Raw genomic sequence first — 17,317 nt, 5'->3', positions numbered from 1 at the left:
TGTTGAAATTTAATAAGTCTAGAAATGGAGGTATAATCATATTCAGGTGATTAGTTCCATTTTATATATATCAAACTATACATATAATTTACATGTATATATACTATGTATAGAGTATATATAACATATATTCTTTATGTATGTGTTTAAAGAATATATAAAATTATACACACACACACACACACACACACACACACAAATAATAAGACCTAACTAATGATGAAAAGAGAACACGTCTGGAATGAGGGGCCAGGGATGGAAAGGAGAAGCAAGAGACTATTACTTTTCACCATCAGCTCTTGTACTATTTAATTTTACCATAGGTATATATCACTTCTAATTTCTTTAAAATTTTGAACAATTTCTTCAAGATAACCCTTTTCTGCAAAGTATCCCATTACTGGCCCCACTGACTATTCAGCTACTCAGCATCCTTCTACACTACCTTCAGTTTGGACCATACTGATTTGCATCTGTTAACACTCTACAATATTTTCTTCAGCCTTTTTATGTATATGCTTTCTATAATTCAACAATAAGTCCCTATCCTACCTGAGCCAGGATTATGGTTTCTGATCCCCAGAACTTATTCAGCAGATAACTGCAAGTTTGTACTCTTTGAAGATCTCCAGTTTCCCTCCACTCCTCAGTCCCTGGTAACCACCACCCTACCCTATTTCTATGACCTCAGATTTTTCAGATTTCAAATATAAGTGATAATTATACAGTATTTGTCATGCTGTCTGACATATTCCACTTAGCATAATGCCCTCAAGGTCCATCCACATCGTCACAAATGGCAGGATGTCCTTCTTTCTTGTGACTGAATAATATTCCATTGTTCGTGCATGCATGTGTGTGCGTGTGCGTGTGCGTGTATACACCACATCATCTTTATCCATTCCTCCATCCACCGATGAACACTTAGGTTGTTTCCATATCTTGACTGTTGTGAATAATGTTGCAGTGAACATGGGAGTTGAGATATCTCTTCAATATTCTGTCTTCATTTCCTTTGGATACATACCAAGAAGTGGGATTGCTGGATCATACAGCAGTTCTATTTTTAATTTTTTGAGGACCCTTCATACTGTTCTCCACAGTGGCTGCAACAATTTGCATTCCTACCAACAGTGCACGAGGGTCCCCTTTTCTCCACGTCCCCATCAACACTTGTTATCTCATCTTCCTGATGACAGTCATTTTAACAGGTACTGTGGTTTTGATTTTTTTTTTTTTTTTTTTTGATTTTGGTTTCCCTGATGATTAGTGAAGTTGAGAATCTCTTCATGTACTCACTGGCCATTTGTATGTCTTCTTTGGAAAAATGTCTATTTGATTCTTCTGCCCATTTTAAAATCAGATTGTTTTTTTACTATTCAGTTATATGAGTTCTTTATGTATTTTAGATATTAACCCTTATCAGATATATGATTTGCAAATATTTTCTGCCATTCCACAGATTGTCTTTTCATTTCACTGATGGTTTCCTTTGCTGTGCAGAAGCTTTTTAGTTTGGGGTAGTCCCACTTGCTACCTATTTTTGCTTCTGCTGCCTTTGCTTTAGGTGTCAAATTCCAAAAAATCATTGCCAAGATGAATGTCAAGAAGCTTACACCCAATGTTTTCCTCTAGGAGTTTTATGATCTCAGGTCTTATGTCCAAGTTTTTAATTCACGTCAAGTTGATTTTTGTGTATAGTGTTAAAGATGTGGTCCAGTTTCATTCTTCTACATGTGTCTGTCCAGTTTTCCCAACATTTATTGAAGAAACTATCCTTTCCTGCTTAAATATTTTTGGCTCTTTTGTCATAAATTAATTAACCAAATATACATGAGTTTATTTTGGAGCTCTCTGTTCTGTTCCACTGATCTATGTGTCTGTTTCATGACAATAACATACTGTTTTGATTACTACTATCACTTTGTAATATAGTTTGAAATCAGGATGTGTGATGCCTCCAGCTTTGTTCTTCTTTCTCAATATTGCTTTGGCTATTTGAGGTCTTTTGTGGTTCTGTACAAATCTTAGGAGTTTGTTCCATTTCTGTGAAAAACACCATTGGAATTTTGACAGGGATTACACTGAATCTGTAGATTGCTTTGGGTTTTATGGACATTTTAACAATATTAATTCTTCCAATCCATATCTTACACTTATTTGTGTCTTCTTCAATTTCTTTCATCAATATTTTACAGTTTTCAGTGTACAGATCTTTCACCCCCTTGGTTAAAAGTATACTCTTATTTTGCGTTCATGTATTTTGTTTTTATTTTATTTCTTCCAGTTTTACTGAGATATAATTGGCACACAGCACTATATAAGTTTAAGGTGTACAGCATCATGATCTGACTTGCATAAACCATGAAATGATGATCACAAGGAAGTCAGTGAACATCCATCAACTCATAGATACAAAATTAAACAAATAGAAAAAAAATTTGTTTTCCTTGTTATAAGTACTCTTAGGATTTATTCTCTTAACGACTTTCATACAGAACATATAGCAGTATTAATTATAATTATTATGTTGTACCTTATATCCCTAGTATTTAGTTACCTTATAACTGGAAGTCTGTACCTTTTGACTGCTTTCATTCAATTCCCCCTCCCCTGACCCAGTATTTTATTCTCTTTGATGCTACTGTAAATAAAAGTATTTTCTTGCGCATGGGCTTTCTTTTTGTTGTGGTGCGCGGGCTTCTCATTGCGGTGGCTTCTCTTGTTGTGGCGCACGGGCTCTAGGCACACGGGCTTCAGTAGTTGTGGCGCACGGGCTTAGTTGCTCTATAGCATGTGGGATCTTCCCGGACCAGGGCTCGAACCCGTGTCCCCTGCATTGGCAGGCGGATTCTTAACCACTGTGCCACCAGGGAAGCCCAAAAGTATTTTCTTAATTTCTCTTTTAAGAAAAAGAGAAATTTAATTTACAAATTTAAAATTAAATTACATTAAAATTCAAAATTAAATTACATTTAAATTTTAAATTAAATTAAATTACAAATTTAAAAAATCTCTCTTTCTGAACTCCCATGTTCACCGCAGAAAATGCAACTGATTTTTGATACCGACTTTGTATCCTGCAACCTTACTGAATTCGTTTATTAATTTTAATAGTTTTTTGGGAGCCTTTCAGATTTTCTATGTATAAGATAATGTCCTCAGCAAGTAAAGACAATTTTACTTCTTCCTTTCCAATGTGAATGCCTTTTATTTCTTTTTCTTGCCTAACTGCTCTGGCTAGAACTTCCAGTACTATGTTGAATAAAAGTGGTGACAGTGGGAATCCCTGTCTTGTCCTGATCTTAGAGGAAAAGCCTTTAGCTTTTCATTGTTGTAATATGATATGAGTAGTGGACTTGTTACATGTGGCCTTTATTATGTTGAAGTTTGTTCCCCCTATACCCACTGTGTTGAGAGTTTTCTCATGAAAGGATGCTAAATTCTATCAAATGCTTTTTCTGCATCTACTGAGATGATCATATGATTTTCATCCTTCATTTTGTTAATGTGGTGTATCACGTTGATTTACTTGCAGGTGTAGGACCACCTTGCATCTCTGGAATAAATCCTTCTTGATCATGGTGTATGATCCTTTTAATGTACTGTTGAATTTGGTTTGCTAGTATTTTGTTGAGGATTTCTGATCTATGCTCATCAGGGATATTGGCCTGTAATTTGTCCTTGTCTGGTTTTGGTATCAGGGTAATGCTAGATTTATAAAATGAGTGTGGGTGTTCCCTCCTCTTCTACTGTTTAGAAGAGTTTGAGAACGATTGGTAATTCTTTAAATGTTTAGTAGAATTCACCAGTGAATTAGGAGTTTGGGATTAATATATACACACGAATATATATAAAATAGATAACCAACAAGGACCTACTGTATAGCACAGGGTCCTATACTCAATATTTTGTAATAACCTATAAGGGAAAAGAATCTGAAAAAGAATATGTATATATTTATATATAAATGTATAACTGAATCACTTTGCTATACACCTGAAACTAACAAAACACTGTAAATCAACAATTCAATTAAAAAAAAAAAAAAAGAATCCACCAGTGAAGCCATCTGGTCCTGGACTTTTCTTGGTGGGAGGTTTTTGATTCAATCTCCTGACTAGTAACTGGTCTGTTCAGATTTTCTATTTCTTCATGATTCAGTCTTGGTACATTTTATGTTTCTAGAAATGTATCCATTTCTTCTAGGTTGCCCAATTTGTTGGCATAAAAATGTTCACAGTAGTCTCTTAGATCCTTTGTACCAATATTTCTGTGATAACAGTTGTAATGTCTCCTATTTCATTTCTAATTTTGAGGCCTCTCTTTTTCTTGGTGAGTCTAGTTAAAGGTTTGTCTACGTTGTTTACCTTTTCAAAAAACAAGCCCTCAGTTTCACTGATCTTTACTACTGTCCTTTTAGTCTCAATTTATTTCCACTCCAACCATTATTTCCTTCCTTCTACTAACTTTGGGCTAAGTTTGTTCTTCTTTTTCTAGTTTCTTGGGATCTAAAGTTAGGTGGTTTATTTAACATTTTTCTTGATTCTTAATGTAGGCATATATTGCTATAAACTTTCCTCTTGGAACTGCTTTGGGGATATCCCATATCTTAAGATATCTTTTTGATTTCTCTTTGACTGCTTCATTGAATCAATATGCGTTTAGGGGCATGCTATTTAATCTCCACGTATTTGTTAATCTTCTAGTTTTCTTCTTGTAATAGATTTCTAGTTTCATATCATTGTGGTTGGAAAAAATGCTTGATATGATTTCAATCTCTTTAAGTTTATTATGACTTATTTTGTGGCCTAACATATGATCTATCCTGAAAAATGTTTCATGTGTACTTGAGAAGAATGTGTATACTACTGCTGTTGGATGGAATGTTCTGTAAATGTCTGTTAAATTCACTTGATCTAACATGTAAGTCTAAATCCAATGTTTCCTTACTGACTTTCTGTCTGGATGATCTACCCATTGTTGAAAGTGGAGTACTGAAGCTCCCTACTATTACTGTATTGCTCTCTATTTCTTCCTTGAATTCTGTAAATATTTTCTGTATATTAAGTGCTCCTACTTTGGGCACACAAATATTTACAAATATTATATCCTCTTGATAAACTGACCCCTTTATCATTAGAAATGAGATTCCTGTGAAACTAATAAAACATTAAGGTCATATTACAAAACAACCACATACCTTTAAGAGCTTCACAGTGCTTTTTAATTGCTACAGGAGTCAAATGCAGAAAATTGGGAATCTAAAATAGAGAATTTTAAAGGATAAATTAGCTAAGTGTCTTTGTGTGTGTGTGTGTGTGTGTTTGGGGGGCCATGCCGCGCGCGCGGCTTGCAGAATCTTAGTTCCCCAACCAGGGATTGAACCTGGGCCCCAGCAGTGAAAGCGCCGAGTCCTAACCACTGGACAGCCAGGGAATTCCTGCCTAAGTGTCTTAAAAACATGAAACAGACAATTTTCTCATAAAACTAAATCATAACGCCCACAAACCTTGTAATAAATAAAATCTGGGGTTTTTTTTAAGCAATACTGATTCCATGTCACAGGTGTTGTAAATTCAAGAAATGAATTTCCTAAAATAAAGATTCAGTACCAAGTATCTTATGAGAATGATGGTGGAGAAGAAACATTATTTTTATAGTATTATTCTTGCGACGAACCTACAGGAGTATATATTTCCCTTATAAAACTGAAAGCACTTTAGGACACAGACCATTGTTTAATAATCCTAATTCCCCTGGAATACATATCACTGAGATACATTTTCTACTTTATACTTAACAGACATTTTATGAATTGAATGGATGAATAAATGAAGCGAGCAGATCTTAAATGAAGTTGGGAATATCTTTATGATACACTGAGAGGTTCTCTAAACATTTATAGGGCCAATGGAAATTTAGGTAAGGTCAGAGATTTGATTCCGTCAAATAAATAATGAACATTTCCTAGTATATTTCTTACATAATGTTAAGCATCTAAAGAGAAAATTTAAAGAAACTCACTTGGAAAGAAACTTTGAACAAACAGAAAGTTACTCTAAACATTATGTCTGGAATCTTACGTGCTAATCAGAAAACGATTATTTTAATCAAGAGAAAACAGGCAACAAATATTGGGATTATGAGGTGGGTGACTTCATTTTCTATACTTTTATTTTACTTGTTTATTTATTCTATACTTTTATTTTTGAAACATGATTCAAAATCATAAAAGGAAAAAAATAATAGCTAATGCTTACACAGCATTTATATTGGCACTGCTCTATGAACACTGTACGTATTACCTCAGTTTACAAGCTTATTCAAATATGGCACTTACTAGGAACAGATCGTATCATCGGACTAAGCATTAAGGTGATTCTTAAAAGGGATGGCATGCATTAAATGTTTGGATTTGTATGTTTATTAAAATTCCATTCACAACCATCATTACAAATATATTGCTATTCTCGCTCACCAAGTGATATTTTCCAAAGACCTTTTCTTTAAACTAAGTTCAATTCCTCTCTTCATTTGAAGAAAAGATTAGTTTTATAGGTGTTTGTTTTCTTGTATCTTGAAATGTTCCCATTTCCAAATTTCATCTGCCTATCTCCAGCAGCAAACAAACCTCTTTTCATATTACGATCTCATTTTTTACCAGCAACTTTTAGCCAATTTTTGTTTTACACAAAGACTCTCATTTAGCAGAAAATACAATTCCTTGATAATTTCATTGTATGTAAAAGGAAACCATCTAAGATATGCATTCCCAGGCTACGCATATTTGTATTTTCTTTAAGAAGTCTGTTTTTCAGAAATCATTATAGATGCTACCAACTCATTACAGATGCTATCAACTGAAGCATTTAACATGACCAATTTTTCTTCAAGAAATAAAGAAGTTTAAGGACTATAACAATAATACTAAATAATTTTCTGTAGAAGTTTTAAATCTCTTTTTCAAAAGTAAAAACTTCACCTCCCAGTTCTCAAACTCAAATTAGGTCATTTCACTTTTCTTAGTTCTGCTTGAAAGACACAATATAGAAAAGATAAAATAGAAATGAAAAAGCCAAAAGGAAGCCATAGGACCAATCAATTACATTCTTAAATGCCTAGGGTTCTTTGAGCCTTCTTTGCCGAGGATAACCAAAACATAATATCCATTATTACCCGGAAAAAGATTGAATTAAAATACAGTAAGCTGCTATGCACTGGACCTTGAAGTGCTGGGGGAGAGGGTAGGTGTCAGAGGGAGATCAGCATTTATTTAGATATAAGTTTTAGTCAATGAACCAGCAACTTATCTTACCTTTAAAAGTTCCAGATTTCCCTCCTTAGCCATGGGCACCCCTCTTTTTACTGGATAACCCATTCGAACAGGAAGAGGTACTGCTGAGGGTTTAAATGGTGCTGCAACAGGGTAAACACTAGGCCAGTCCTGGTCAACAGCCATTTTCTCTGTCCTAGGAGGTAGTGCCTGAGGAATGTAAAATAGTTTAATATTTTAAATATAAACATATTCTTTAATTTTAAAGCAAAAAAGCTGCAATTAAGAGAAACATAAGAGGACTTACAATCTACATAAAATCTGACCTCCCACAGCTAATGCCGCTGAAATGAAAAAACACTAAACGTACCTAAGTATCTCTGGCACAGTTTCCTTAAACCCAGTAGCAAGGATCCCCTTTAACAGCAGATTTCCTTCGCAAAAAAATTTCTCTATCTTATTTATTTACTTAAGACTTTTAGCAAACTTTCTACATATTGTTTATGAAGGGGTAAGTAATGATATATTTTGAATAATTTTTAAAACTTTGATGAAAGTCAGTACATGAGGTGACAATGAGACAAACTTGGAAATAAAGGAAATAAGAAAAAGGAACATAAAGAATAAGAACTCAGAAATAAATAAATTAGGATTAAACTAAATGAATAGATACATAATGAGAAATAATACGTTTCCTAGGCCCAGAGAATAACTACATGATATTTTAGTCAATCACATTAACATATTTATTTTTTAAACTGTATTTGATAGACAGAGATGGCCAGCATTCCCTTTAAACCCAAAACGAAGGTTTGAAGAGGCAAAACTAGGCAACACCCATCTAAGTAATATACATGCAGTATATGTCCTGGAAGCAGTTAATATTCCTGTGAAAATGACTACTCTATACGATTATAATTGGTGCCATTTAACTTCCAGCTAATGCGCCTTTGTTCTGACTCCATGCTTCCTAGGTGACCGTATAATTTGGATTCCTCCATAGAGACGCCTACAGGGTGAGACCAAACTGGTTAGATTAACACATACATCCCAGGCTGCATGACTGTTCAAGGCATCATCAAAAATAATTCTTTATTCTGGTTTATATACCTATTTCCTGGGAGTATGTGAGTGAGTCCACCTCTCAAAGATGATCCATTCTCAGGGAACTGACAAAAAGCAGTGGAAGACTAGAGCCAGGGCTGTGGTAGTCACCCAGCCAACAGCCCCTTGGGAAGAAGCCTTCTCGTGCAGCGCCCTTCTGCCTCATAATGAGTATCTGCCTCACTTTAGAATTCCAGAAACCAGTAAGACAGCCTATACTAGAGTACATTAGCTGCTTACCTTTCTTCTCAGTGGTCTTTCATATCTGGATGTTCTTTCTGTTGTAGCTAAAAGACAACACAACAGTTACAGAGAATTTTATAACACAGAGCTGTTCAACACTGTTCATGATCCCACAATTCTCACATAATTAAAGTATTCAGTAATATAAAAATGAAACAATAATCCATTTTCTGTAAGTTCAGGGACTAAATCATTTTAATGAAAATGAAAATTCAGAAATAGGTAAGAAAATCCAAGAGTTACTTGAATATAAAATATATTGTGACTGACGATATGGTGAACTCATCAACTAGAGCAATATTTTCAGTAACTTTTAAGGTTCATCATCAGATAAGCTTACTTTCCCAAGATAAAATATCTAATTAGAAATAAGTATTTTGCATCTTTAAAAGTAACTGGCTTGAAATATTCTAGTATATACTTGCTCATATTTGGAATTATTCTGTTCTTTACGAACACACAGACACAAAACAACTTTCAGTTTTCCTTCTCTACTGTTTATTAGCACTGCCAATGCTACAATAATACCAATAATAACAAAAATCATAGCTATTCCTAATAAATCACATAACTGTACAAGGGGGTAAATTACTTACATACAGTATCTACCTTTTAAAATATTAACTTATGTCTCCCTAAATTAATGTTTTGCTATACTAAAATAATATATAATAACTGTATTTATTCAGCACTTTCACATGTCCAGACGCTGTGCTAAATGCTTTTCATTATCTCATTTAATCTTATTCTTCACAATAACTGTAAGTACTATTATTATCCTTATTTAGAGGTCTTTTAGCCAAGAAAACTAAAGACCAAGCAGTTAGGGTGATGACAGCATAGCACAAAAGACCTCACATTCTGAACCACTATCTCTAGCTTCACAAGGCCCCATAACTACACTGAACTTCCAGTACCAGGTCCCTGAGTTTTTCTCTGAACTTTCTGTTCTGTCTGTCTACAATGTGCCTCCCTTTCATCTGCCTGCCTTCTGTCCCCTACTCCCTCTCCACTTCACCTCTTCATCTGACAAATTCTTATTCATCCCTCAACAGTAATTCATTGATTCATTAAAAAATTGTTTGAGTGATACTGTGTACCAGCAACTCAAAAGGCAGCAAAGAACAACAGAAACACAGTCCTTGCTCTCACTGAATGCAGAGTCTGTCAAATAAGATAACTATTTAGCAAGTAATTTCAATAAACAGCTATAAATATTAATGAAGCATACAGCAGGGGACCCAACCTAGTCAATTAGTTGGGGAAAATATCCCTGAAGAAGTGGACTTCAAGCAAAAACCTTAAAGATGAGCAGGAAGTAGCCATGGGAACAGGCAAGTAGAAAAAGTGTTCTAGAGTGAGAGAGAAGACGGAAAATCAAAGTAAACAAGTTCAATATGGCTGAAATTTAAGAGTAGGGCATAAGGAGCACTAAGAAAAGTGGTATTTAATAGGTCAGAGATATATTTAATAGGCGTCTCAACTAAAACACATCATAGTCAGAGCTCTTGATTTCCTTCTTCCAGTCTTGCCAGGCCCTCTAAATGGTATCACCATTCATCCAAGTTCTCAGGATAAAAATCTAACATGCTTCCTTGAGACTTTTCCTCAAGCTCCATATCAAATCCATCAGTAAGTCCTGTTAGCAGTACTTTCAGACTATATACCAAATCCAACCACACCAGCTCCACTATTATTTCAATCCAAGTCACTATCATCTCCTTTGGAGTACTACATCAGCTCCCAACTGGTCTCCTGGCTTCCACTCTTAGCCCTGGCTCTCCACACAGCAGCCAGTGATCTTTAAAAAGTATAAATCATATTATATCACTCCCTGTTCCAAACCTACCAATGTGATCCCAAACTTATAACAAAATCCAAGCCAAATGCCCATAAGCCTTTACCAGATGAGGTCATTACGTATTTTTCTGATATCTTATACTTCCACTCTTCTCTTTACTCACTTAGCTCCAGCCACGCTGGCCTTCTTTCTGTTCCTTGGTCACACCCCTAAGCTTGTTCTCACTTTTGAGCTTTTGCACTTGCAATTCCCTATGCCAACAATGCTCTTCCCTCAGATCTGCTCAAATGTCACTCCCCCGGGAGTTCTTTCCTGACTACCCTATCTTATCTTATCCTACAGCCACTATTCATCCAATCCATCATTCTCAAGACCCTGCTTTATTTTTCTTCATAGCACCTAACATTGTACTGACACTGTTTCCCTGTTTATGATCTGATTTCCCCCCAAGAATGTAAACTTCATGAGATGAAGGGCCCTGCTGTATCCCAGTATCTAGAACACCACCTAGCACACAGTAGGAGTTAAGTATTTGTAGAATGAATAGATGAATGAAAGATTAAAAAGAAAGAGTGTTAAGACTAAAAAGAGCTACTATGCATTAAGGAATTTACCATTTATCTCAAAGCAATGAAAAACCATTTGTAGATTTTGAACACGGGAGTGGCAAGTTAAGATTTACTTTTTGCACACCTCACTCTGGCTGTTGTGAGAATTCAAGGTAGGAGAACAAGAGCAGAGAGACCAGTGAAGAAACTATCGTAGAAGTGAGAGATAGTGGCCTAAACTGGACAGTTAGTAGTATGAACATTAGACATATTACAGAAAATATCACCAGGATAGGACCTGGTGAATGACTGGACGCGACCCCTCGACTGAGCTTTTCCTAACTCTTGCGGGCTGCTCCTCGGGGCCCCCCGCCCCCTTACTGTATTCACGCTTCTATTACAGCACCTCACACTGCACAGCACTTCTACGAGTCTGTGCACAACTAGACTTTTCCACTAGATTCCTCCAGGGCAAGAACGGTATCGGGCATCCCTAAAATCTCTCTTGAATGAAGGTCACCTCAATAATGCCTACTGAATGAAGGTCAACCCCATGCTGTAGTTTATTCTAGGACACTTGTACGCTTCTCTTAAATTTCGGAAAAATCCGTGGTTCAACACTGCCCAACAAACACTACGAGCACCAGCAACCAGAGAGAGACCTGTGCCGGTGGCCCTAGGAGGGAGCACCTGAAAGCGCAGGTCACGCAGAAGGGAGGGAGAAAGCTCGCGGCGCCCAAGGACCCGGAAACAGAAATTGGCTGCCAAGAACCAGGCGACACTCCGCACAGAGGGCAGACCCACATCCGCGGCTTTCCTACTAGGCGAGCCAGCGACAGACAGGCAGAGGACGTACCGGCCTCCCTGGGGTGGCTCTGGCTCCGCCACCGCGGCGGCCATCATGGGCCTGTATTCCACCCTCTCACCTCCCCCAAAGCCCGGAAGCGACGGGACAGACACTCACACGGACTTGGTCTCGGAGAGCGAGTGACCGGAGACACAGAGGTGGAAAAGGCTCGAAGGGTTCTGGCCCGCGGCTGCAGGACCAGGCGTGCAGGGAGCCGGGCGGCCGCCATGGCTGCGAAGACGGCAAGCGGCAGGGGACAAGCGCGCTACCGGGTCAAGGGGCGGGTCTGAGGCCCTATTGCGCAGGCTCGCCGCGTCTTGCCCCGCCCCTAGGGGGAGAAACAGGAAACACGTGGGCCTGCGAATTCAGAGCCCTAGTGAAATGTGCAAGAAAGTACCCCCAGCGTAGAAAAAGTAATGAAAAGAAAGTAAAAAGATTAAAAAAAAAAAAAAAAAAAGAAAATCGAAGCAGGGCTTCCCTGGTGGCGCAGTGGTTGAGAGTCTGCCTGCCGATGCAGGGGACACGAGTTCGAGCCCTGGTCCGGGAAGATCCCAAGTGCCGCGGAGCAACTGGGCCCGTGAGCCACAACTACTGAGCCTGCGCGTCTGGAACCGTGCTGCGCAACGAGAGGCCGCGACAGTGAGAGGCCCGCGCACCGCGATGAAGAGTGGCCCCCGCTCGCCGCAACTAGAGTAAGCCCTCGCACAGAAACGAAGACCCAACACAGCAAAAATAAATAAATTAATTAATTTTTAAAAAATCGAAGCAGTCAGTCCAAAGACAATTGTAAATAAGGACCATAGGGATGGGGGAGATGTGGCTTACAGAGGGCAGGTGAGGGCAGAACCTCAGATGGCCCAAGAGTCAGGTAGTCTACCCTAAGCCCCTTCTTCGCAATTGCTGCTTTTCTGCACTTTCTTGAATTAAAGGAAGTCTTCAGCTAGTTTAAGTGATATGCTTTGAGGAGAGAGGCAGTATCCGATAGTAATAAAAGGATGGCCTCTTGAACCAGACTAGTACTTGAGTTTAAAACTTGACTTCACCATCTTTTTTTTTTTTTTAACATCTTTATTGGAGTATAATTGCTTTACAATGGTGTGTTAGTTTCTGCTTTATAACAAAGTGAATCAGTTATACATATACATATGTTCCCATACCTCTTCCCTCTTGCGTCTCCCTCCCTCCCACCCTCCCTATCCCACCCCTCTAGGTGGTCACAAACCACCTAGCTGATCTCCCTGGACTTCACCATCTTTAGGATGTGTGGTCCTAATCAATCAAACGTCTGGGTACAATACTAGCATACGCTGAGCACCCCGTGCGCATAGGCTGTAACTGCTATCAATGATTTGGTTAGCTTGTTTGTAGATCAGGTTAGAATTACAAAAAGGCAGAACTCATCAGGACCTAGAAAATAATGGTTATCCTTTAATGAGCGCTCTTATTTTCTAGCATAGGATGGATTAACATACAACTCTTAATAAAATTATCCTCTCTTCTTTTCAATCGGTATGTATAATACTCAAAGTACAAAAGTATGATAACAAGAACAACTGGGAACAAACACAACTGTCTCTTGGTAAGCATACCAAGTAGAGCAGAGGTGTGCAGGTGTCCCAGGGTATTCTACCTGTGAACATCCAGTGTGCCATGGGCATCAATCAGTATGCAGCATGATAAGGACAAATATATGTAATAATCACCATCCTCATCTTTTCTGACCTCTTATTATCCCATTATTGCTTCAAAGCAGAAGTATGGTGTATTAGGTATGTATTTGTTTGCTAGGGCTGCTGTAATAAAGTACCAGAAACCGGGTAACGTAAAACAACAGAAGTTTATTCTCTCACAGTTCTAGAAGCTAGAAGTCCAAAATCCAGGTGTTGGCAAGGGATGGTTCATTCTGGATGTTTTGAGGGAGAATCTGTTTATGCCTCTCTCCTGGTTTCTGATGGTTGCTGGTAGTTTTTGGCTTTCTTTGGCTTGTAGACACATCACTCCAATCTCTACCTCCATCTTCACATGGTATTATCCCCTGTCCTCCATTTTTAAGATTAAAAACATGGCCTTTAAATCAGATGGATGTGGGATTTGAATCCAGGCTCTGTTTCTTTGTGATCTTGGGCAAGTCCACCTAACCTCTCTGAACTTCAGTGTCAGAGAAAATGGGAACAATATTATCCTCTTGAGGACCACAGTGATTAGGTGAGTAATGTTTCAGAAGGCATAATATAAAGGTGGCCATTAGAATTAAGCTCAGGGTCAATGCAGCAGCCTCTTTTTCTCTCAATTTTGTATAATTTTAGTAGGATAAAGTACAAGGCCTATCCCATAGAAATTTAGGGACAAATGAGTATGAATCCTTATAGAATTAGTTCATATCCAGAGACTTCTCAATTTCTGAGCAAGATGTTAAGAGACTTAGTTCCTCGTTCAAACTGCTTATGCTTTCTTTTGTTTTACTCTCTCCCTAAGACTGAAGTAGATCGATATGATTGGAATTAGAAGAGCCAGGAAAATACTTATTGTTTTCCCTGATATCAAGTACTATGAAGTTCGTTCTATATTGAAAGTTAAAAACTCACCTGTAACGCTATCAACGGGCAATAATGCTATCTGTTTCATGCAGTGTATAGAGTGAAGCATGTACTGTCATGTACATAGGAGTTAGTAAGAGTAACATAATTGTTCAGTTAGAAAAGATCTTAGAGGTGCAATCACTCAATCGTGATAGAAATCTTTTCTTTAGCCTTAGTGACCAAATAACCCAACATACTGTAGAAGCTAGGCTGGTTTCATGGGCTTGTGACTTACACTTAGAGGAGCCCTGTGCTTGGCTTAATGCTCTGCTGTCCCTGTCTTGAAATTTTTAATAGTTTTTAAACAAAGGGCTCCATATTTTCAGTTTGCACTGGGCCCCACAAATTATGTAGTCAGTTCCGTGTAGATCAATTTTAAATATTAAGATTTTTAATAATTGGTTTTTACTGTATTTGAAAACTGCATTAATCCAATGACTTTGTCAGAGAGCTATTTTTAATCAAAACTAACTTTATAAAAAGTGAGTGAACCAAACTGCCAGTTATAAGATAAATAAGTACTAATGATGTAATGTACAGCATGATGACTATAGTTAACACTGCTGGATGGTATATTTGAAAGTTGCTAAAAGAGTAGCTCCTAAAGGTTCTCATCACATGGAAAACTTTTTTTCTTTTTTTTTTTGCATCTATATGAGATGATGGATGTTAACTAAACTTATTGTGGTTATCATTTCATAATATATATAAGATATATATAAGTCAAATCATTATGCTGTATAAACTAATACAGTGCTGCATGTCAATTATATCTCAATAAAACTGGAAAACACTAACTCGAAAATAAATAAATATGCACTTACAAAAAAAAGTGAGTGAACAAAGTATGTCTATAACAAGCATGGTAAATTGACAATATGCAAATATCCAGGTATGCAACTCAAATATCCATCAAAACAGTATAGATTAAATACATTATGGTGTATACATACAACATAGCATACTACTTAGACACTTACATCTTAATCCCTCATAGCATACTACTTAGACACTTACATCTTAATCCCAGTTGAACATTAGAATTATCAATACATTAGGAGGTTAAAAAAAACTGTCTAGGCCTCTCTCTGAGATGCTAGTCAGTTGGTCTAGGTGTGTTTGCAAACTTGGTGGGTTTTTTTGCTTTTGTTTTAAGTTTCCCAAGTCAATCTAATATGCAGGCAGGACTGAGAACCACTGATGTCAGCCTTAAAAAGGATGAAGTGGATATAAATGTATTAGCATGGAAATTTATCCACAATATATAGTTTTTTAAAATGCAGGTTACAAGACACTTGATATAGATATAATTCCATTTGTGTAAAATACTTTCAGTATGCACTACACATTCCTGAAGGGTAAACAGTAAACTGGTATGGGGTGTTGGTGAGACTCCTGAAGACTTATCTTTCTATACTTCTGTACTTAAATTTTTACATCAAAATGCAGATTTAAAAAAATGAGAATACAGTATTTTTAAAATCAGCCAATGCTTCACAACTTTATTTTCATTTAAAAAAACATGGTCCCTGGTGGCGCAGTGGTTAAGAATCCACCTACGAATTGAGGGGACACAGGTTCGATCCCTGGTCCGGGAAGATCCCACATGCCGCAGAGCAACTAAGCCCGTGCGCCACAACACTAAGCCTGCGCTCTAGAGCCCGTGAGCCACAACTACTGAGCCTGTGTGCCACAACTACTGAAGCCCGCGTGCCTAGAGCTGGTGCTCTGCAAGAGAAGCCACGGCAATGAGAAGCCCGCACAATGAAGAGTAGTCCCGCAACTAGAGAAAGCCCGTGCACGGCAATGAAGACCCAACACAGCCAAAAAAACAAAAACAAAAAAAAAACCATGGTGAGTCTTTGACTTATATCTTCCAGCTATTTATTTTTTTTAATTTATTTTTTAAAATTTATTTATTTTTGGCTGTGTTGGGTCTTCGTTGCTGCGTGCGGGCTTTCTCTAGTTGCGGCGAGCGGGGGCTACTCTTCGTTGCGGTGCGCGGGCTTCTCATTGCAGTGGCTTCTCCTGTTGCGGAGCGTGGGCTCTAGGCGCATGGGCTTCAGTAGTTGTGGCTCACGGGCTCTAGAGCGCAGGCTCAGTAGTTATGGCGCATGGGCTTAGTTGCTCCACGGCATGTGGGATCTTCCTGGACCAGGGCTCGAACCCGTGTCCCCTGCATTGGCAGGCAGATTCTTAACTACTGCGCCACCAGGGAAGTCCCTCTTTCACCTATTTATAACACGAATGTCTACAATTTGTATTAGACTTTTCAAAATTTTGGTAGGCTTACACTTCAGTATAGAAAATGTTGTCACAGGCATTGTCTCCTTTGAATTAGTTGAAGTCAGTCACGTTTTACATATAAGAGAACGAAGAATTAAACCACTAGACTCTGCTCTTAAGAGAACTGGGACTCAAACCCACATCTGATTCCAGGTTGAAAACTCTTCTTACTCTATTACACCACCTTCTCGATGGCTTACGCTACACAGCTTTGCTGCAGACAGGGGTCACTATACACAAGGAAACATAAGTTGACTGAGCACTATAACCTGCCAGGTGCATTCCAAGTAAGAATAGTTCTTGCTTAACAACTTGAAGAGATGTCTCTCGCACCTATTTGTCCCTGCTTATCGAAGACAGAGGGCTAAAATGCTTTCCTTGAACTTTTGGTTTCCTGGAATGAAGGAGTGTCATATTTAAGAAGTTTGGAAATCAGCGTTCTACTGGTGATTATATTTCATCCAATCATTAGCAAATGACGTAAGCTTTACCGTCAACTCCTCCTAATCTGACCTCTTCACCCCTTCTCCTCTGCCACTTTGGTCCAGGCTACTCTTTTCTCTCCTCTGAATTATTGTAAGTTTCTTAGCTGCCCCCACCCCAGGCTCTGCCACTCTTTCCTCCCTGCAATCT

General features: G+C 38.0%; 1 protein-coding gene across 2 annotated transcripts in view; it reads right to left on the bottom strand.

Annotated features, from left to right (window-relative positions):
• The window catches only part of MRPS35 (mitochondrial ribosomal protein S35), a 48,200-nt gene extending 36,123 nt beyond the window's left edge, over positions 1-12,077 (bottom strand). For both annotated transcript variants that reach the window (XM_068561303.1, XM_068561304.1), the window contains exons 1-4: positions 11,937-12,077; positions 8,621-8,667; positions 7,319-7,486; positions 5,204-5,264 (exon numbers count right to left, since the gene is read on the bottom strand). In XM_068561303.1, the coding sequence (XP_068417404.1) occupies positions 5,204-5,264; positions 7,319-7,486; positions 8,621-8,667; positions 11,937-12,048 (388 nt within the window). In that variant the 5' untranslated portion in view covers positions 12,049-12,077. The remainder of the gene's footprint in view (positions 1-5,203; positions 5,265-7,318; positions 7,487-8,620; positions 8,668-11,936) is intronic.
• Positions 12,078-17,317: the final 5,240 nt, after the last annotated feature.

This window comes from Eschrichtius robustus, chromosome 13 (genome assembly GCF_028021215.1).
Source record: "Eschrichtius robustus isolate mEscRob2 chromosome 13, mEscRob2.pri, whole genome shotgun sequence".
NCBI classification, from domain to species: Eukaryota; Metazoa; Chordata; class Mammalia; order Artiodactyla; family Eschrichtiidae; genus Eschrichtius; species Eschrichtius robustus.
The sequence above is the reverse complement of the archived record's forward strand: the minus strand, read 5'-3'. Positions and strand labels throughout refer to the sequence as shown.